General features: G+C 38.9%; 1 protein-coding gene across 18 annotated transcripts in view; it reads right to left on the reverse strand.

Moving 5' to 3' along the window:
- Nucleotides 1-23,499, reverse strand: part of EIF4G3 (eukaryotic translation initiation factor 4 gamma 3) — a 355,154-nt gene that overhangs the window by 44,374 nt on the left and 287,281 nt on the right. For all 18 annotated transcript variants that reach the window (XM_059376541.1, XM_059376540.1, XM_059376533.1 and 15 more), the window contains 6 exons: nt 11,565-11,711; nt 10,894-11,130; nt 9,375-9,479; nt 7,240-7,372; nt 3,531-3,625; nt 1,005-1,098 (listed from right to left, as the gene is read on the reverse strand). In XM_059376541.1, coding sequence (XP_059232524.1) covers nt 1,005-1,098; nt 3,531-3,625; nt 7,240-7,372; nt 9,375-9,479; nt 10,894-11,130; nt 11,565-11,711 — 811 coding nt within the window. The remainder of the gene's footprint in view (nt 1-1,004; nt 1,099-3,530; nt 3,626-7,239; nt 7,373-9,374; nt 9,480-10,893; nt 11,131-11,564; nt 11,712-23,499) is intronic.

A 23,499-nucleotide genomic window follows, 5' to 3' on the forward strand; every position in this document is an offset into this window, starting at 1 on the left:
GAGCCGATGCGGGGCTCGATCCCAGGACCCTGGGATCATGACCTGAGCCAAAGGCAGAGGCTTAACCCACTGAGCCACCCAGGCACCCCTAACAAAACAAAAAATTGTTTTTAGGGGTGCCTGGGTGGCTCAGTTGGTTAACTGTCTGCTTTTGGCTCAGGTCGTGATCCCAGGGTCCTGGGATCAAGTTTCACATCCAGCTTTCTGCTCAGCAGGAAGTCTGCTTCTCCTTTTCCCTCTGCACATCTCCTTGCTTGTGTACTCTCTCTCTACCTCAAATCAATCAATAAATAAAATCTTTAACAAGTTTTATTTGTAGAGAGAGTGAGAGCACAAGTGGAGGGAATGGCAGGCAGAGGGAGAAGTGGAGCCCAATGCAGGACTTAATCCCAGGACCCTGGGATCAAGACGTAAACTGAAGGCAGGCGCTTAACTGACTGACACACCCAGGCTTCCCATTTAACACAATTTTTTTAAAATTTAAAGAAATCGAAGGTCAAAATTCCTTAATAGAAGGGAAATATGGAAAGGAGGTTAACAATGAAGTTTTTTACTTTCCATCGGACTTTCTTAGCTTTAAAAAGATGTGTTTGTCATGATCTAACATTTGATCTCTCAAAATGTGACTTTTGTTTAAAATTTTTGGAAAATATTTCACTTCAATTCTTTTACAACTTCCTTTTATAATTCTTTTTCTTAGCGAAATGAGTTTTCTTTTTCCTTTGGGGTACTAGTAATTTCTCTAGTTATACTGAATTAGTGAACATCAACTTTAACAAAGAAACCTAAGAAATTAAAGTCTTAAATAACCTATCTGAACTAAAAAAATTGTAAATATTTAAAATACTTAAGGATCCATAGTGAGAAGGACACCAGTAAGTTTGGGCACCCTTCGTCTATAGATCTTTTCCTAAAACCATTATTAAACGATTGTGGGAGTGTGCTATAAGCTGAATATTGACAGATCACATCCAGGTTCCCAAGAAGGGACACTGCTTACTTACCAGTCTCACTTGCCTTTGCTCCACCACTGCTGCCCTTTCCCCAACTGCCCAGCTGTGCTTTAGGTACCAGCTGAATTTTCTCATCAATTGTGGGCTGTAACATAAGTGACCACAAAACAATTATAGGAATCATTCCAGAATTATTGTTCTTCTTTTCCTATAAAGATTTATTTATTTCAGAGAGATAGTGAGCATGCATGCGAGTGGCACGGAGGGGCAGAGAGAGAGGGAAAAAGAGAATCTCAAGTAGACTCCTCGCTGAGCACAGAGCCCAAAGCTGGGCTTGATCTCACAACCCTGAAATCATGACCTGAGTCGAATTCAGGAGTCAGCTGCTGAACCAACTAAGCCACCCAGGTGCCCCTAGAATGGTTTATCTTCTTTCCCCCTTCAGTGCAGTGAAAACCAACTTTGGCAAAAAGAATACTCCTTGGGGGGGCGCGTGGGTGGCTCAGTGGGTTAAAGCCTCTGCCTTCGGCTCAGGTCATGGTCTCCGGGTCCTGGGATTGAGCCCCGCATTGGCTCTCTGCTCAGCAGGGAGCCTGCTTTCCGCTCCCCCGCCTGCCTCTCTGCCTACTTGTGATTTCTCTCTGTCAAACAAATAAATAAAATCTTAAAAAAAAAAAAAAAAAGAATACTCCTTGGAATAACAATTTAAGAAATATAAACTGGAGCTATTCACATTCACATGGGATTCTGGTGGACCCTGAACTACTTTCTTGGAATCCAGCATCCACAAAACAGTTTGGAACCAATGGTCTGCAGAATGCATTCAGGTCCTCTAAGTTGGTACACCATTGAACTAAATGTAAGCAGTTTCTAGTAATTCCTCCTGTCTAGTGATGCCCAGTGAATATATAAATTTTGTATACCACAAAATTAATGGATTAATCTCTTCAAATTACTGTCAGAAAACAGGTCAGATGGCACAAAGATTTCATATTTCAGCAAAGCATTGTGGGAGCTAAGGATGGGGAAGTGGAATTGCAGTATTCAATAAAAGGCAGTAAGAAAAAAAGTGAATATAGGAAATTAGACAGGAAGTTAAAATGCCTCTTTAAGGTTTAATCCCCCAAACACAACTTCAGCACAAATGAATGGACTTAGAATTCAATAATAAATAGAAGACACATACCACAGAAAGCTGCAATGTAGCTCTTTGCAATAAAAGTGTTCATAAATTCTCATAGTGCTGCCTTGCTCTACCACATGCTTTCACACGAATCTCTCCCAGTTAACAATGCCTTTGTTTAATGGCTTTCAACTTTTTCTAGGGTATTTAAATAGCGTACCTACACTGCAACTATCGGAATATACACCAAATTTATTAAGAATTTACCAATTTACACAATATTAATAATGTTGTAGTTTTAATACCAACACTATTCATTTTTATAGCATCCATGCACGGAAACAATATGTAAAAACACAAGTATTATTAGTAAGTACTGATGTAATTTTCAAAGATGTTGGGGTTGATATTGGAGGGATTATCTTTTTAACACAAGATTTTTGTTAAAATAAAATAAATCTCTTGCTAGAAACAGAAGTGGATGGGAATCAAGCTGTTTTTGGCAATAGAATCCCTGCACTGAGACATAAATAACTAGAAGAATGTACCAGAATCTTAGAGAATAGGATCTTTGCTAATTAAAATAAGGGCAATCTAGAGATGGAATGTTCTATCCTGAAGCAATACTTTGACATGAAGATGAAAATGACATAGTCCATCTTCTTCCAATTTTCTCAAACTCTTTTTCTTTCTGTCAGTTCTCTTTCATTTGGTGATTCCACAATAGCTTTAGATTGCTATTAGTATCCTACCGGTAGGCTGCAAATTTTCAGAACTATGCAAAGTACATGACATAGGAAGGATCAAACCAGAATTGCACATGATTTGTAAAACTGGGCTGTAGGAGCTTTACTTTTACAAAAGGTAATGCCACTTGTTCTATGTTCTCCAAGGTTCTTCACGTGACTTACAGTGATCAACTTCTACTGCTGAAAACATCTGCTAAGAGAAACCTTTTTCCTTTTACTGCCCACGGATTATCAAGAGAGGAAGGTAGAATATTTGCATCTTCATCACAGAATGATTTCTAGTAGTAGTCTTCTGTGATTTCTTTGAGGCCTTGGATATGGCAAACCATTAATTCAAATTAGGCTTAAGCAGGTAGTTGCTTCTTCCCCAGAGCTAAGGATACATTGTATAAAGCTTACAATTTATAGCTACTAAAGTATCTTTATTATTATCTCTCCTATAGTAAGCATCTCATAACTTCATCATCATAAACTCATCACTTCCCTTTTAGCAAACTCTCCAAGAAATGAGAGGAACAGCAGGAATGAGTAGTAAGAATATACGGAACAATACTGGCTTGTAGAAAAGCATCTGCATTAAAAAAAAAAAAAAAAAATACTCACCTATAAAATCTGTAATATGGCTATTTCTGCTATGAACAAGAAATAATTTTGAGAGTCACATTCTCAGGCTGTCATAAGTTGTGTTTTAAATGTCACACTCACCTTAGTGATTTTAAGGAATTTTGAGGGGTCTAATACCCGACTATTCTTGGCCCCTTGTACAGTGTTCCATCCCCCTTCATCCACTCTCTGGACACCTGCAGGGAGAACAGAGTGTACGTCTCTCATCTACCTCAAGTCAGTTTGACAGCGACAGAGTAAGTAAGCAGTATTTTCAACTCAGGAGCTCCAATGAAAATCAAGGAAAAGGACCAAAGAGATTATTAAAGCATTGCTGACCATCTCTTTAACATCCAGGACGATATGAAAATATCAGGTAGAAATACCAGGAGAGCCGACCTAGGAGAAACTAACTGACACAAGGGCCAAATCTAGTGTTTATGGTGCATGATTAGAACCCTTCAGGAGGGACGCCTGGGTGGCTCAGTTGGTTAAGCAGCTGCCTTCGGCTCAGGTCATGAACCCAGCGTCCTGGGATCGAGTCCCACATTGGGCTCCTTGCTCAGCAGGGAGCCTGCTTCTCCCTCTGCCTCTGCCTGCCATTCTGTCTGCCTGTGCTCACTCTCCCCTCCCCTCTCTGATAAATAAATAAAATCTTAAAAAAAAAAAAAAAGAACCCTTCAGGATATGTCAGGTGGAAAGTATTTATTACAAAGTTTACTTCACTTAATAGTGTCAAATGACACAGTACACTTGGCTCATTCCCCCAAAACCTGCTTCTCCAACCCATCAGCTGCTCAGGCAAAAACCCTGTTCCTATTTCTCTCTCTCACTTGGCACCAAATCTTGTTAGTTTACCCTTTACAATATATTCAGCATCTAGCTCCGTCTTATTACTACCAACACTACCATTTTGGTTTTCACCAGCAACACTTAAAGCATAAAAACATCTTTGCTAGCTCCAATGCTTCCGCCCTCTACTGTCTGTTTCATGGCTGCCAGCACGACCCTAATGAAGTACAAGTCAGGTCCTGTGACTGCTCTACTCAAAACACTCCTATTAATCTCTCCTATTAATCTCTCCATCTCACTCAGACAAAAAACCAAATTACTTCTAAATGGCCTACCAGCTCTGAGTAATCCAGCCTCCCCCATCTCAAACCCTATCTTCCACTACTCTCTCCTTATGCTCTTTGCTTCAGCCACTCTGACCTCCCTGCTGTTCCTTGAAAATGTTACTTCAGGGCCTTTTACTTATTATTCCCTTTGCCTAAAAACCTTTCCCCAAATACCCATATGGCTTAATTCCCTCAACACTTGCTTCAGGTCTTCACTCAAATTCGAATTTTAACAGGCACCACCATCACCCTATTTAGAACTGTACCTTTACCCACCAAGCCTGGCATGACTCTAACTTCCTCACAAAATTACATATTTTATTTGAGCATCTGTTGTCTGTCCCCCTGGTACGGTGTAAGCTGCATGAAGTAAGGGATTTTGTTTCTCCTGTTAAGTGACAGGCACTTATATTTGTTGAATGTAAACCATCAAACTCTCTATTCAAAAGCTTTTTTGATCCTCACATACATGATTTTCTTTGTTGCTATCCAGTATTACTGATCATAAACAAACTTGTTTCTTGTTTTTTTTCTTATACCCTAGTCCTTCTTCCTCTCCAGTTGTTCTTTATCTGTCATTTTTCCAAGACTTCTTTTCTTTAGTCATCTATGGACATCTTCCCATGGACTGGGCTTTCAGTCTAGTTCAATAATAAGTCATTATGTGAAAGGCACTGTGTTAGGTTCTAGGGTGAAGAAGGTGTGGGAGTGTGGTGTCCCATGAAACTTAAAAGAACACTTTCTTCCATGGAGGATTCATCTCTCATAACTTCATTCTGAGCTCTACTGTCTGTGATAAAGAACAGTTCACGGTCGTTGAGTATTGACTCTGTGCCGGTTGCTATGCTGAACACTTTACACGTTATGCCTCACTTCATCCTCACACAAACCCCAGCAACCATTATTTGATCCATTTTACAGATTATGTGACTTGTGCAAGGTCCTACAGCTACAACGTAGGAGAGCTGAAATTCAAACCCAGACAGTCTGGCTTCAGAGTTTATGCTCTCAACCATTATTTACATGACCCAGAACTGCCATGCTCACGTAACAGCACAGTGGACAAATGAAAGCTCTTATTTGGATGCCCTCTTGCCATCTCAAAACAAATAGGCTTATGAGAAGAATGATCATTTCCCTTCTGAAGAAGTTTCCTCTTCCAGTGTTCTTAAACTTAGTCAATGAACTTCCTATTTTCTGCAGGGCAGAATGCCTTCTATGTCAGCTTTCATATTTTCCCACCCATTTCTTCCTTTTATAATTATTGTTACCAGGATTTCAGCAATGCAACATTTCTGAGTTCAGTATGCCCTTTGATTCATCATGTAAAAATGATCAGACTTGTTTTACTTATATACCACTAGCATGACATCATTCCTTTGTTTAAAAATTTTTGATGGCTCCTTGATGTCTATCATGTACAAAGTCAAAATTTCTTAATCTGGCTCCATTCTTTCAGAAAAACATTTTCCCACTGAGTCTCAACACTTAAACTTTGCTCCAATCAGGCTTGTCTGTGCCTCTTCACAATATATATTTATTTTAATTTCAGGACTAAAATTATTCCTTTCATTTCAAATATTTAGCATTCACCTGGACTCAGTTCAAGGGTGCATTCCTAAAATAAAGATGTGTTCTAGCTTGCTTTCTTCTTCTCCTCGGAGTCTTAACAATCTTTTTTTTTTTTTTTTTTTTTTTGAGGAAACTTGAAGATTTTTATTTTAATTTGATTATGGAAATTTTTGAGCATAGAAGAAAATAGTACGAACCCCAATGTGCTCAACAGCCAGCAATAATTTAAAACATTTGCAAATATCCTTATATCTATCCTTTCTCCTTTTTTCTGTAGCATTTCAAGAATTACATAATTTTATCCATGTGTATGCATATGTAACCAAAAAGATTATCATTTTTAGATAATAACCATGATGTTATCCCAACTTTAAAAACAGTAATTCCATAATTGCATATATACAGTACATATCCAGATTTCTCCAGTTCTTTCAAAGATAGGTTTTTACAATTGAGGTTTGTTCAAATCATGGTCCAGATAAGGTCTGCACAGTGCATTCAGTTGCCAAGCCTCTTAAATTTTTTTAATCTACAGTTTCCCTTCTGTTTTTTGCTTTTGTTGTATTTTACCTGGTATTATTGTTTTGTAAAAAAAACTAGGCTGTTTATAAAATATTCTACATTTTGCTTTTGGCTAATTGCTACCTTGTGGTGTCATATAATCTGTTCCCCATTGCCCCATATTTCTTTTATTTCTTTTCTTTTTTTTTTTTTTTGAGTCTTAATCTTGAGAATACATTTCATAATTTTATTATCTTCTACTTGACAAATATTCCCTTTATTAGTTTTGCCTTCTCAGATAAACTGTAAGCTTTCAGAGAAAAGAAACTGTATCTTCTGCTTCTTTTTATATCCCTCACCAATTCTGAGTATACAGAAGATGCTCAATAAAGCCTTGTTGATTAATGACTTTAAAGTAGTCAAAGAAACCATGATGAGTCCTGCATTCTTGGGTTTTACTCAAAAACCAGTCTCCAGGTGAAACTGCTTCACTTACAAATTACCACTCTATTTTTTGTTTATTCTTTCTGATGTCATTTCACATCTAAATACAGAATTTTTAAACATCTGTCATTCATCTCCCTAGTTTTCCTAACACTCCAGTGGTCTCCACCCCTCACCTGTTCTTCTCTTCTCTTTGGTCATGAGCTGTTGGACCTTCCTTTGCTCTTCTTGTTCTTCTATTTTAGCCTCTTTGTGAATCTGTTCAATAGTTTTAGGTCCTTGATCTGCTCTTCGAGATACCCAGTTGCACTATAAAAGGAGAAAACAACATTATCAGCTAGAAAACAAAAAATGAACAAAATAAAATTTTGAAAATCTATTTTATACTTCTCACTGCTGGAAAAGTGTAAAATCTGTACTACAGTACTTTTTTTCATCTGTCTTACAGATGGCACCATGTGCAGTTTAGAATTAGAGACGAAGAATTAGTCTTGGTGCCCCTGGGAGTCTCAGTTGGTTAAGCAGCACAGACTCTTGATTTGGTTTGGGTCATGATCTCAGGTTTGTAAGATCGAGCCCCAAAACAGTCTCTATGCTCAGCAGGGAGTCTGCTTGAGATTTTCTTTCCCTCTCCCTCTGCCCCTTATCCCTGCATGCTCTCTCTCTTTCAGATAAATAAATCTAGGCGCCCCTGGGTGGCTCAGTGGGTTAAAGCCTCTGCCTTTAGCCTTCAGCTCAGGTCATGATCCCAGGGTCCTGGGATCGAGACCCACATCGGGCTCTCTGCTCAGTGGGGAGCCTGCTTCCTCCTCTCTCTCTGCCTGACTCTCTGCCTACTTATGATCTCTGTCAAATAAATAAAAAAATAAAATCTTAAAAAATAAATAAAATCTTTAAAAAAGATTAAATTTGTCTCAACCAACCCTGAACTATTATATGCTAAGTATTCCAATGTTAATGAATAAAAAGAGTGAAAGACTGATCCAAATCTATTTTTAAAAAATTATCTTGTGGGACACCTGGGTGGCTTAGTCGTTGAGCATCTGCCTTTGGCTCTGGTCATGATCCCAGGGTCTTGAGATTGAGCCCCACATCGGGGAGGCTCCCTGCTCAGTGGAAGCCTGATTCTTCTTCTCCCACTCCCCCTGCTTGTGTTCCCTTTCTTGCTGTCTCTCTCTGTTAAATAAATATACACAATCTTTAAAAATAAATAAATAAATAATTATCTTTTACATTTGTAAGGAGGAGCCAGAAGAGGAATCAATAAAGCTCAGGGTTCTTCAGCATTGCCTTCATCTGGGTTATTGGTACCTAATTCATAGCGCATTCCATGGGGGCTCTAAATCGAGAATGACTAGCATTTTTCTTCCTCCATATCATGGTTCTCATATCCTGCACAAAGTGCCACCTCTCTGCCCTTTGATTATCCTATTAAGGACAAGACAATTTGTCTCATTACAATTATACTTCTCCCTTTCCTTCCCAACTATAATCCCAACACCTGATAGAAGTACAAGTAGTTGAGGGCACAGGTGAATAAGTTTTTTATGTTTATTTACATTTCCTAGACGCAAGGAGGCAAATATGTCCAAATCAGCCCATAAATTCTGATCATCTGGTAGTGGCTTTGGTAATAAGAAGAATCGTGAGGTCACATTGAACCTTTAGCAAGATAAAGAACCATCATGAATGCTATGTGGTCTAGGTATAGGGCAGGGAAGAGCTAGAACCTGCACTCTCTTTCTCTAGTTTAAGGTCAGCTGCAGTAAATAAGAATAGAGAAAAGAGGTGGACGTGGTAATTTCTCTGTTATGAGAAATAAGCAGCAGCAGCAGCAGAATAGGAGGATATACAGGAAAAACAACGGAGAAAAAACACCAACACTTCCTATGAGCTGGGCACTTTACAAAATCACGTCACTGAAGCTTTATAACACACATGTAAGGTAGGCAACATTCCCATCTTAGAGAATAAATATGTAAGGCTCAGGGAAGTTAAATATAACCATTTTGAAGATGAGGAGTCCCGATTAGCACACTAAAACTAAATTTAATTGAACACAGTTTGAATTCAGAATGGCTGACTTTAAAAATACAGTGTGGTTTCATAATTAGCACAGAGAGAAGAAATGTAAGAGGCACGTATATGTGCTTCTATTCTCTCACAGAGCTCTGTCGTGGAAGTGCGTCAGTTCAGTTCTGGAAGTCCTTCCTGCAGCATTACGTTTTTACACATGCACATACTTGGACATCCTCCCTATTCCGACTCCTTAAAAAAGACTGGAGTAGTTGCCTTACATTTTTCTACTTACCAGCCTTAGGTCTATCACATCTTGAAGCATGAATCGAATCCTAGATGAGGTTTTTCTTTCTTTCACAATTTTTTCCATCTGATTAAAATACTGGTCCATACGCGGCTGCAAGGGACAAAATACTCAGTATTCTTGGCTGAGGAACTCAAATGTACTTTTATCATATAAAATTTTTAAAAGGGCTAGGTATACAACTTATAGCCAAAAGATAATGAGGCAGAATTTTTAACTAAGCATATGATGCCCAAAATAAAGGTTATGTATTCTAAGGGCTGTAGTCACATGACAGGCAAAGAATAAAAATGGAAGTGTCATGCTGCAGCCCCTGAAACCTTCCTTAAGAGAGGTGGCTGTGACCTTTGCCTCTTTCCAACCTTCTCCGCTGAGAATGTAAGGCCAAGGGCTATACTTTGGGGATGACAGAATTGTTAAGCGAGAGTGACTGAACTGTTTACCACCCCTGAGCCACCAAAGCAACCTCAGATTTCTTACCTCTGAACTTTACTTACTCGAGTGAGAAAACTTAATCTTACATAAACCACAGCTGATTTTTTGTCACAAACATAATCCCAGCTGATTCTGATGTTATTAAACATTTCTGATACTATTTCTTCAAAGCATTTCTAATTTTCCTGCCCCCTTATTTGGAGAGCACCATGTTATGTTTGAGTCATAATATTGTTAATGATTTTTAAAAATATTTTATTTATTTATTTGACAGACAGAGATCACAAGTAGGCAGAGAAGCAGGCAGAGAAAGAGGAGGAAGCACGGTACCTGCTGAGCAGAGAGCCAGATGCGGGGCTTGATCCCAGAACTCTGGGATCATGACCCCAGCCGAAGGCAGAGGCTTTAACCCACTGAGCCACCCAGGCACCCCGTTAATGATTTCTTTTATTATGGTTAGATAGCCCTGTGGTTAACTTGAGCATAAACTTAAGAATACTCCTAGGTTTTCACTTCCGTAACACCCTCAGTCCTGGCCCACAGTAGCTATTCTCCTTGTATTTCTGCCGATAATTTGCTATAAATAAAAATGACCTGTGAGGGGGGCCTGGGTGGCTCAGTGGGTTAAAGCCTCTGCCTTGGGCTCAGGTCATGATCTCAGGGCTCTGGAATGGAGCCCAGCATTGGGCTCTCCGCACAGCGGGGAACCTGCTTCCTCCCCTACCCCCACCCTCTGCCTGCCTCTCTGCCTACTTGTGATCTCTGTCTGTCGAATAAAGAAAGAAAAATCTTTAAAAACAAAACAAAACAAAAAACCTGTGAGATGGTCATGCAGAAAAAGGAAAAGGGACAAATAATCTGAACAATTCACAAGTTGGCCTCATCACTTCTTACCATGATGGAAAGGAGATAAGGAGCTCATTGGCCGAACACTTGACAATGAGAAGGGCAAAACAAGACAAAGAAGGAGCCTAGACTGCCGGGGTGAGCTGGAACACTCCTGCTGATGGTTCTAGTTCTTTTCACAACTGACAGAGGCCACTCTGGGTGCTTCTGAGATTGGGGTGCTTACCTTTGCCTTCTCGAAGTCCAGGTCTCTGCCGATGGTGGTCAGCAGGCGGCACAGGCATTCCAGGGACTCCTCATCATGGTTCTTCAGCAGTTTCACCACACAGTCATGCATGATGGCTTCCGTCAGCATCTTGAGTTTGAAGAGCTCCCCAATAAACTTGATATTACCAATGGATCTCCGCCGGGCTTTGTCCTTAGCTTCTTCTAGTTCATCATGAAGCCTCGTCCTCTCCTCTGGCTGTTGTATAAGGAAGAGTAATGGGAGCTTGATGAAGACAACTGTACTGCACACAAGATGCTAAGAACATACACTTGGACTCATGGTCTTGTGCTCTGTGGGAGGTCAGGGATAGACTGAGAATCTGACAGTAACTGTAGTCCTACTCCTTAGAAAAACTGCACCACACCCAAAACTTTGCATCCATTTCAGGAGATTTCTGGAACTCAGTGACCCCTCTGAAATCTGGGCTCTGAATTCCTGTCTTAGGAGGTTGAGCTGCTCTAACAGATGGCACTAAAAGGAATAAAGCATTCCTCTAAACGTCAATATAATGTCTCCACATGAAAAAAGCCACAGTCGTCTACTGAAATAGGGAGATGTAACCAGCTTCATGAAAATGCTGTTCGCTAACAGAGAGCATAAGCACACTGTCTTTCTGTGCAAATACTCACAGCACTGGCAGCCTCGAGTTCTTTCTGCTTCTTCTCAAAGACATCATCATCTGCTTTATCTTTTTCAAACTCTTTCTGGCAGCGGTTCAGTAGCAGCTTCCGGAAATTCACTGTGTTACCAGGTTTGTCTGCCATGGGTACTTTCAGCTGCATCCATATAGGAAAATGCAAAAGCATCAAGATTACTTAAAACATTTGACGATTCTCTCAAAATACCTATTGTCTAACTATAGGTAAAGCTGAATGAACTACAGGTAAGCTTTTATAAGAGGTATACAATTTAGTTTCAGGCAGTTCATGTTTTAGTGGTAAGAGGTCTGTAATTTTATACAGAAAAGATATACATTCCTTTCATATAAATGTACTCTATCTTTATGGTTGGTTGTGCCTCTAGCTGACTTTGAAATCCATGTCTTACTGTGACAACTACAGCTCTGTCCTTATCTAAGACCTTTGTAACTCTACAGGGTTTTACCTTTGTTTTTTTACTACCATTGTAGATACTCTGGTTTAAAGGAACAGATAGAAATGACATAAAGCATGGCCATAGGAAAACAGTTGTGGGTGGGGATCCTTATTCTAGAAAAAAGCAGAAGAGGGGTGGGGAGGACAAATTTGATGATTTTTGAGATATCCTGTCCTTGGGGAAATGTCATTAACAATGCGATGCTGGTACTTACCTTGACTATCCATGCCCTTTGTTTACTGATTATTTCTTATGTGCCCAAAGAAAATACTAAGTTTCTGAAAGTTTAGTCTAAAAAATGGCACCTGTGAAACATTTTTTTCATACACAGGAAGACCCAGACTGGAGGGGGTAGTACATGTGGAGGCAAGATGCTTACAGGGTTTCTGTTCGAATCTCAGAACTGCTTTCTAGTAACAGCAATAGCTCTTATCTTCAAGGTTATGTGTAACTAAACACAGAGACATTCTTATAAGAAAGTGGACAGGTGCACTGATTGACTAAAATGCATCATTTTACAAATGCAACCTCCCTAAGCACCATTCTGAACAGCTACTGTGTAACACAGCGAAATGTTTTTTCTGGAATCACAAAATGGCTCTCAAAGTTCTGAAATGCATGGTCTTTGCCCTAGGTTTAATGGGAGAACTTCGTAAAAAAACAGAATGCATTGTATTTACACTCACAAAAAAGTTAATGTTATCAACCAGAATGAACTTGGACAGTTGCTGATTAAGGTCAAATGGCTAGAGAAACTTCTTGAGAATTGAAGACTACAATGCTATACTGGATTTGTGTTAGAACTGATGGGCACACTCTCCAACAGATGTGCTACGACACATGAAAGACCATTTAATAGTCCAGTGCTTTTTTAAACATTTTATTTATTTATTCATTTTTAGATTTTTATTTATTTGACACAGAGAGAGAGAGAGATATCACAAGTAGGCAGAGAGGCAGGCGGGGGGTGGGGTGGGCATCAGGCTCCCCCCTGAGAAGAGAGCCCGATTCAGGGCTCGATCCCAGGACCCTGAGATCATGACCTGAACCGAAGGCAGAGCCCAACCCACTGGGCCACTCAGGCGCCCTAAACATTTTATTTTTAGGTAACTTCTACACCCATCGTGGGGCTCGAACTCACAACCCTGAGATCAAGAGTCGCTTACTCCACTGACCAAGCCAGCCAAATGCCCGAACAAGTCCAGTTCTAATCAACAAAGAGAGCAAGCATTTCATTACACATTGTTTTCAGCTGGAAATATTAACTCAGGAAGAGGGTAAAATCACCAAATATTTTTTTTTTTTTAGTAAGCATAAAAAAACTAACATGTCCTTATCACCAAATTCAAACCAAACAAATTCAAGTGACCATAGATAACTGCATAATCAGGTCTACTCCATGACTGCAAAGGAAGGCAGGCATTTAATCAGCCTTTAAGAAAGAAATGCTACATGAAAGCAAGGGCTTTCCAAAGGAAAAGCCAAAAGTGGACTCTATTTAGGACCCAGAACATAAAACAACGTACCACAAAAGAGAACCAGAAAGCATATCCATGAGCAAAGTGATATATAATAGACCAACAACATGATATTAGGTTCCAAAACAAACTAAAACTCTTAAAAATCAGCAGAACAAAACCCTCAGCAGTTGTTTCCAATTTGTTGCTTTACAGGAACACAGTAAACCAGCCAAAAAGTTCTATCCAGCTTTTTGGCATATTTACCAGCATCACCTACATTAATACTATGGACATAATCGGTAAGATAAAAATCGGCTGAGCCACAATCTATCAGCCCTAAAGAGATGTTTCTTGTATTATGGATTGTAATGTGCAGGCAATGGAAAGACTGTGGACAACAGTATGAAAATCCAAGCAACACTCTCATGAGGAGAGGGACCAGAATTAAAATGAATCGAAAAGATTAAATAAATGCAACTTATGGCACTTAGCTTTACAGCGAACAAGTAGAAATGACACAAGGTAAGGGAGAGCTTTTCCTACACAAAGGATATAAAAAGCTATGCCTTTTAGGCTTTTTTTTTTTTTAAAGATTTTATTTATTTATGTGACAGACAGAGATTCCAAGTAGGCAGAGAGGCAAGCAGAGAGAGAGGAAGGGAAGCAGGCTCCCCGCTGAGCAGAGAGCCCAAAGCAGGGCTCAATCCCAGGACCCTGAGATCACGACCTGAGCTGAAGGCAGAGGCTTTAACCCTCTGAGGCACCCAGGCGCACCCCATTTAGACTTTTTGTACAGGGAAGGCTATGTTCAGAGTGTTGGATTAAGGAATGGAAGATAAGCTTACTTACTTTTAAACAAAGGCAATTCTTTTAACCCAAGTTTCCATTTCATCCTCCAGAATAAGGGAGACACAATACCCAAGTCTAACCTAGGGTGCTGCTTTGAGAATCCAATGAAATAGGTTTAGTGGAAGCACTTTGTAAGTCACAGAGAAGGATGGGATGTTTGAAACACTGAACACTGAGCTTTAGTCTCTTCAACTGCAAAAGGAGACATTCTAATGACTATAGACTGAATTATAAAATAGCTGTTCAAACAGAAACTAATCCCTGCTCTGCCAGCTGACTTTGGCCAAGTTATTCAGTTTCACCAAACCTTTATTTCTTTCTAAAATGGGAATGATAACATCTGTCTTTTAGGACTGCTGGAAGAATTACATGAGGTTAGTTTAAGTAATGCAAACGACAGCCGCTGGCACATCACCAAGAGTTTAATCAGCTAATACAGCTCTATTTATATACTCATGTTTATGATTAAAAATAAAAGAGTAATCTAAATTATAACATGGGTGTCAAAAAAAACATGTAAGCCAAGTCTGCTCACTAAGCAATTAGGAAGAAAGCCATAAATGGCAAGAAATAGGAATATCTGCTCTACAAAAATGATGATCAGGGGAGATTTCCCATGTACAAGTCATAAAAAAATGACTGTAGAGAGGCTTTTTAGATATAATCAAATGGAAATATAGATAAAATCAAACTAAATAATGACCAGAATGGCCAGAGGTCTGCAAGTACACATATCTTCAAATGAATGAATGCCTAGCTATACAACCTCCTAAGGACTTGTTTTGGAACATGGTTTTAATGTTCTTGGGATGATGAACAGGGTAGTGGGAATATGGAAATAGGCCAGTGAGAACATATTCTCTGGGAATGGTGATGCATGGTAATATTTTTGTTCTTGAGATGATAAATTCAACAGGGTTATGACATCAGTAAGTCAGCCTGTGTTGTCTGCTGGACATTGACTGCTCAGAAGACCCAGTGAAATTGTTTGGTTAGAAGAGACATGATGAGTGGATGTCTTGGTCTGCAATGGCTGCTATACTAACTACCATAAAATCGTGGCTTAAACAACAGACATTTATTTCTCCCAGTCTCTCAGTCCAAGACAAAGGTGTCAGCAGATTGAGTTCTTGGTGGCCACCCTTTTCCTGACTTACGGCTTTCTCCTATATCCTCAAGTGGTGGTCAGAAGAAGCTCTTGAGTCTCTTCCTCTTATAAAGGCACTAATGGAGGCTATACCATTAGGACCTCATCTAACCTAATTACCTTCCAAAGGCCCCACTTACTGATGCCAGCAGACGAAGGGTTAGGGCTTCAACATATGAACTGGGGGTGGGGGACAAAAACATATAGTCAGTAACAATGAACAAGGTAGATAATTGCAAGTGTGATCATGGAAAATAAAAAAAAAAAAAGAAAAAGAAAAAGAAAAAGAAAAAAGGTGATGTGCTACAGTGAGAACTTTAATTTTCTTTAAGCAGTAGTCCACAATCAAAACTAAGAAATGTTTTTTAAATGGGTTGTCTGGGGGGCCCTGGGTAGCTCAGTGGGCTAAGCCTCTGCTTTCAGCTCAGGTCATGATCTCAGGGTCCTGGGATCAAGCCCTCCATTGGGCTCTGTCAATGAATAAATAAAATATTAGAAATAAATAAATGGGTTGTCTGAGATAGTTTCCCGGGTAGTAAGGGAGTCAGGGGGAATAGTTCAGTAAGGCTGTTCGGTAAGCTAAATACACTGGAGAGAACCTGGCTTTTCATTTTTACACAAATGTAAACTAACAGTATAACATATTACACTGTAAACTAATCATACCATGTATCATCTCATATTGGGATGAGATCTGTGCACATATCAGTCACCCAGCAATCTTGGATATGAATGTTGTCAGCATTAGGTAGTCATTTTCTTTAAGCAAAAGGGCCTGTACTGCTGATATATTTGCTACTGTTGAGGGTAAATCCTTCTTATTCCTAAAAAGAGCAAGGGTTGCCAGCTCTGTGTTACTTATGGTAGTCAAATAAGAGATTAGAGTATGAAAGGACCAGCCCTAACCATGCTTAGCATGCTCCCGATTTTCCAAGCTATCTCAGAACATAAGCAGTGCTAGTGGGAACCCACGGCCGAGGAGCCATTTTGCTCCTGAAGCAGGTTCCGGTATGAAGTAAAGTATTTGGAATGACTGGTGTAATGAAGTGGCACCTCCAAGCCACCTCTAACACATGAGGTGACCAGTAATAAATCAGTTGTCCAACTGTCCTCCTGAGTCCATGGTGACATACTACTTACTCTCTATCAGTAGTTCTGTCCTGACCTTAGCGAAATTACTTATAAAAACTGAATGAACACACATACTCTGAATGTACTACAAACATATGAATTAAACTGCATCTCTGGTTAGACACATCTGAAGCGGTATGGAGTTCTGAGAGATGCCCACAAGATTCAAAATGGAGTTATGATAGGGTAAGTCATTTCTCCTCAACGTTTCTTTAAAGTATTTTGCATATTTCATCAGGTGAGTTGAACATGCCTCCTCTTCCAGTTGACTCTAGCCACTTGCTGTTGCCCAAAGCTGACTTTCCTGGTCTGTACTTCAAAGCTGCTGCTTCTTTTTTTTTTAAGATTTATTTTTTTGACAGAGACACAGCAAGAGAGGGAACACAAGCAAGGGGAGCTGGAGAGGGAAAAGCAGGCTTCCCACCAAGCAGGGAGCCCGATGCTGGGGGTGGGGGGGCTCAATCTCAGGACCCTAGGATCATGACCTGAGCCGAAGGCAGGTGCCTAATTGACTCAGTCACCTAGGTGCCCCTATACTTCTAGGCTTTCCTTGTTTCTTTCTTTTTCTTCCACTTTTTTTTTTACTTGATTCCTTTGACAGACAGAGATCACAAGTAGGCAAAGAGGCTGTGAGGGGGTGGGGGTAAGCAGGCTCCTTGCCCAGCAGAGAGCCCAATGCAGGGCTCCCGCCCAGGACCCCAAGATCATGACCTGAGCAGAAGGCAGAGGCTTAACCCACTGAGCCACCCAGGCACCCCTTAGGCTTTATTTCTGATGAGATTAAGTGTGTCTCCTTCATTCTTTCAGCGTCTCTTCCTGTACTCAACCCTCCCATTCTTTGCATGGTTTACACTTGAAGCACTTGAGGAGTGGCAACAATGAAACCTCTGGATATGGCATAACAAGGCACAGAATGCTCAAAAAATTAGTTCCTCCCTTTATAGATGAGGCATGCATGCCTGCCACAGCGCAGATAAAAAGTACGAACAAAGCCCCCCTCCATAAAATGCAAAGCATTTAACTAGAATTCAGTACTTCTCTTAGGAGAATGACAATCAAATTGAATGGCTAACAGAGTAGACTAGACAAGAGAGATTATTGTCCTGTATCGAAATTTGGAGTTAAGTTAAATAAAAGTTTTAGTTGGATTGTTGGCAATTTCAAACTGCTGGGCTCTTGTTTAATCATAATTCAAATCAAAGTCCACATCTCATGAACCCCATGAGCATGTAAACTTCTAAGGGCTGGTACTTTTTCTGCTTTTTTGTTGTTTTGTTTTTTTCACTGCTAAATAAATTCCCAGTGCCTAGAATGGTTCCTGACACATCACAGACTCTCAGACATATGTTGTAAGTGGGTAATGCATGAACAGAAGAATAACAACTTGAGTTTATTTTATGCTCAAAGTCTTTTTTGGGGTGTTGTCTTTGTTTGTTTGCTTGTTTTTACAATATTTTTATTTATTCATCTGTTACAAAAAATGCTACTAACATTTTTGCATATGTTGCCTGGTATGTAAGAAATGTAGGTTTATCAGTTGGGTACACACTTAAGAATGGAAATGCTTATTACAGCAAAAAATAATTTCAACCTTCTTTTCTTTCTTTCTTTCCTTTTTTTTTTTTAAAGTAGGTTCCATGACCAGTGTGGAGCCCAGTGCAGGGCCCAAACTAATGACCCTGAGATCAAGACCTGAGTAGAGATCAAGACTCAGATGTTTATCTGAGCCACCCATGCACCCCCAACTTTAGCTTTTACAGCCAAGCTTGTCTCCAAAGTGGCCCTCACCAGTTTATTTATTAATTTTTTAAAGAAGATTTTATTATTTATTTATTTGACAGACAGAACTCACAAGTAGGCAGAGAGGCAAGCAGAGAGAGAGGAGGAGCAGAGAGCCTGGGATCATGACCTGAGCTGAAGGCAGAGGCCTTAACCCACTGAGCCACCCAGGCGGCCCCCCACCACACCACTTTATATTCCCACTAGCAATGCTTGAATTCTTGCTTCACATACTTGTCAAATCCTGGTAAGTTAAGCAGTCTGGAGTTAATGTAAAGTTTTATACCTAGCTGGTTAATGTCATCATTTTGTTGGTCATTTGGATGACCTCTTTGGTGAATAGTAGGTGTAAGTTTATTGTCTGTTTAAAACAATGAGTTATTCTTGATTTTTTTTAGCTTGACAAAAAATATGATCTAGACCCTTCATTGGGTTTTGTGTTGCAATTATCTTTTCCTAATACATGATCTGCATTTTTACTCCCTTAATGACATCTTTTGAGGAAAAATATGCAAATTTTAATGTAGTTCAGTTTACCAATCTTTTTTTTGTACACAGTGACATTTGGGTCCTAAGAAATCTACTAACAAATTATTATTCTTTTTAATATCTCCTCCCCATCCTGGTTTCTATTTTTTAAATGTAAGCCTTTACTATATCACCAGTCTAAACATTTTCCTTCATTTTCACTTTTTCTACTATTATTCATGACTGGGATTTGTAGGAAATTGTTTCAGCCTATGGTTTTAACATCTTAGTACTTATGAAAAATTTCTCAGCCACTCTCTTCAACCATTGCTTTCTTCCCACTCCTTCCTCTCTCCTCTTGGGACTCCAATTAAAGCAAAGTTTGACCTTATAGAAACTTCCTCATCATTTACCCTCCCTTTTGTATCTTTATTTTTTGGTCTGTCTGCTTCTTATGGATTGTGCAGACACATCTTCTACTTCATAATTCTTTTTATTTTTTATTTTTTAAAAAGATTTTATTTATTTATTTGACAGAGATCATAAGTAGGCAGAGAGGCAGGCAGAGAGAGAGAGAGAGGAGGAAGCAGGCTCTCCGCGGAGCAGACAGCCCGATGCGGGGCTCGATCCCAGGACCTGACCTGAGCCAAAGGCAGAGGCTTTAACCCACTGAGCCACCCAGGCGCCCCAACTTCATAATTCTTTATTTCATCTGTACCTAATTGGCTATTAGGCCAATCCATTAGATTCTGAATTTTATTATATATTAAGTTCTAGGATTTCTATTTCGTTCTTTTGATACCTTTTCTTTCTCTGTTAAAAATTTCAGCTACTCTTTATTACCTTGAATATAATACAATTACCTGATGTCTGTGCCAGATAAAAGCCAATATCTCGAGTACCTGTGGGAAATTTGTTTATTGCTGTTTCCCATTCATGGTGATTTTTTTTCCCTTGTGTGACTTACTGTTTCTAACTATGTGCTGGACATTTTATTTGAAAAACTGTTCAGAAATAATCTGAATACTAATATGACAGTTAAAAAAATATATATGATAGTTTTCTTTTTTTTAAGATTTTATTTATTTATTTGACAGAGAGAGATCACAAGTAGGCAGAGAGGCAGGCAGAGAGAGAGGAGGAAGCAGGCTCCCTGCTGAGCAGAGAGCCGGACGCGGGACTCGATCCCAGGACCCTGAGATCATGACCTGAGCCACCCAGGAGCCCTATATATATGATAGTTTTAAAAAGAATTTGTGCTTGCTTCTTCCAGGCACCTAGCAGGCACTAACATATTCAGAAATCACTACAATTCTAGTTCAAGGATTGAGATTATCTGATGTTGAGCTACACCCAGTCCCTGTGAGAGCAGGTCAATTTCCTATTCGTCCGTGTTTCAAGCATGCAGTCCTTTGGGAAATCAACCTAAAATATGAGTCAAGCTCCAGAGCCTCTTCCAACACTCTTTTGGTAAACACTGTTCCCAAATTCTATCCCCTAGTCCAATGAATTTTTGAAAAACAAGTTTTTCAAGACATATTAGTTGCCTCTTCTAGGGGGAAATTTTACTAAATGTGTCACTTTTCTTTGGATTTCTACACTTTCAAAGATCTTAACCTTAGTAATTCTTTACTGTCTTTTAGTTCTCTGATACATTCAAGATTTTAAAGATTAATGTAGCCAATTTTTCTAATTGTTATCCATAGAATGGGTGGTCTGGATCACCTAACTTGTCAAAACTAGAAGCTCTAATACTTATTCCTGTGTACTTGTCCTTAATCTAAAGACTTTTTATCTCTTACCTTGAATTTGATGTTTAGTATTTCCAAATGGTCTAATTTTATTATATATATATTTAGTATAAGCAATAATTTTATTTTGCATATTATAAATATTATTAAATGATGTTATACTTTATTCAGTACTATTTTTGAGGTTGATTACCCCTAACACATTTAGTATTACTTCATTAATTTTAACTGCTGTATTATGTTACTATTCAAATCCACTGACCAAATAAATTGTGGTATACCTATTGTCTTCTTTAGGCTTATTTCATTTGTTTCCTATTATTCACTATTAAAACCAATACAGAAAATAAGCATTCTTAAAAATGATTCCTTGTGGGGCGCCTGGGTGGCTCAGTGGGTTGAGCCGCTGCCTTCGGCTCGGGTCATGATTGATCTCAGGGTCCTGGGATCGAGTCCCGCATTGGGCTCTCTGCTCAGCGGGGAGCCTGTTTCCTCCTCTCTCTCTCTCTCTCTGCCTGCCTCTCTGCCTACTTGTGGTCTCTCTCTGTCAAATAAATAACTAAAATCTTAAAAAAAAAAAAAAAAAAAAGATTCCTTGTATTCATCTGGTAATTTCTGTGGGGTATATATCAAGAAGTAAAATTCCTGAGGAATAGTATATGAACATCTTCAATGTTATAGTTTAATTACTCATCAAAGTGACTGTATTAAAATGATTTCATTTTTTTCCCTACTCTAACAAGTGTGACTTCTATAGAACTGCGGTTTGTTATTTCCCTAATCATGAATAACACTGAATATCTTGTTAAATTAATCAGCTAACAGATTTTTATTTCTACAAATTGCCCATTTAACTGGGCTGTTTTCTTACCGAGTTTTCTCCTTAATTCTGTATTTTAATATTTTATCAATTATTACGTATTCCAAATAGATTCTGCCATGCTGTGGCTTTATCTTTTTATTTATGGTATCATTTGCTACACACCAAGGATTGTAAATTTTAATAGTCAAATTTTGATAGCTTTCTGTTATTCACTTTGAATCTTAATCTTGCTAAACAAAATTTTCCCCAACATTCATGACGATAGTCTCAATTTTCTCCTAAAAGATTAGCTTTTCTTATTTGGATTTTCATTATTCCCATGACTGATTTTTGTATTTTCTACATAGTAAGAACCAGTGATGACTCTATTTCCATTGCCCCCTTTCATTTTAAGCCCTCAGTATCTCAAAAGTCCTAGAAGCCATGACAGTGGTTACTTTTAAGGAATAAGGAACAGTACAGTTTTATTTACTGACCAGGGTGGTAGGTATGCTCCCTTCACTGATATACACTGAGCTGTACACTAATGATCTGTATAACCTTCTGTATGCATGTTGTAATGGTGTGCTAAAGCTAGCTCATACTGGGTCACAGGAGCCAACTATTCAGTTGATATTTTGTGAACTACTGTCAAACTGTTAACTGGCTTAAGATCAGCCATGAAGAAACTGTATCATTACATTTGACAAAAGCAACAAATGAGGAATTTTTCTTTTCCCCAATAGCATGTATGTCTATTATACTTCAATTTAAAAAGTTTAAAAACTTTTATCATTTGGTATATAACTCTGGGGGAATTCATACTAAAAAAGTAAATCCTCAACATGTAAATAAAGGAAGTATACTTTGGTGTTTATTGGAGTGCTGCTTGTGGTTCCAAGAAAACCTGCAAAAACCAAAAAAGTAGAAACAACATGGAAGAAAAAGAGGAAGGGGGGAGAGAAAAAAGGCTGGGGAAACTATGATGCATGTATGTGCATATATGTATCTTCAGATATTATGCAACTACTAAAAAAGTAGGAGTAAAATCTCTGTAGTGACGTAGGGATATGCCCAAAACATATTAAGTGAAAAAAAGTAAACTGCAAAAAAATACATACGTGACAGAATTTAACTACTACAAAACCAAAAGTATTCTCTTTATATGTATGTATATGTGTTTATATACTTTTATGAATATAAATAAAATTGTGGAAGTGCAGACATAAGCCATTCACAAAGGGAGGTGTAACCGGATGGGGCTGAAAGAAGAGCAGCAGCTTTCTCTCTGACACCCCGTTTACTGCTGCACTTACTCCAAAGGTTATTCTGTAATTAAAAATAACCTAGTAAAGTTTAATCAATCTTATTTAAAAAGGGCTGAATCATAACAAAATTCACGTAAGTGGTTGGTTTATCTATGATTGTATTTTAATCTACTTTCTATTATTGCCTTTCCAAAGGCCATTTTCATCAAAGATACTCTTCTATTGAAAACATTAACATGGGCACCTGCGTGGTTCAGTTGGTTAAGTGTTCTTAAGTGACTCTTGATTTTGGCTCAGGTTGTGTTCTTGGGGTTGTGGGATCAAGCTCCACATGTGGCTCCCGTCTTCACAGGGAGTCTGCTTGAGATTCTCTCTCTCCCTCTGCCCCTCCCCCCACTCTCTCGTGCTCTCTCTCTCTCAAATAAACAAAATCTTAAAAAAACAACAACAACAAATTAATAATCCTTCACTGCCTGTAGGATTAAATCTAAAATTAGTAAAAAGTACTAAAGTATAAGCCAGGAGATCTGGGATCTAGTCCTAGTTCTAATAAGTGGCTACAAGATGGTATGGTTGCCACCTGCCACAAGGAAAATGAGAAGCATGAGATGGCCTTCAGATACCTACGGTATGGTAATTAGAAAGAAATATGGCAAGTGGCTCAAGAATCCTAGACATGGATTCTAGCATTGCCACTTACTAGTTAATGTGACTTTAAGCAAGTTACTTACCCTTTTTTAAGTCTCAGTTTCTTGTTCAGTAAAGTGGGGCTAATAATACTAAACTTCCAGGGTTATAATAGCTATTAACAAGA

This window comes from Mustela nigripes, chromosome 14, assembly GCF_022355385.1.
Source record: "Mustela nigripes isolate SB6536 chromosome 14, MUSNIG.SB6536, whole genome shotgun sequence".
In the NCBI taxonomy this organism is placed as follows: domain Eukaryota; kingdom Metazoa; phylum Chordata; class Mammalia; order Carnivora; family Mustelidae; genus Mustela; species Mustela nigripes.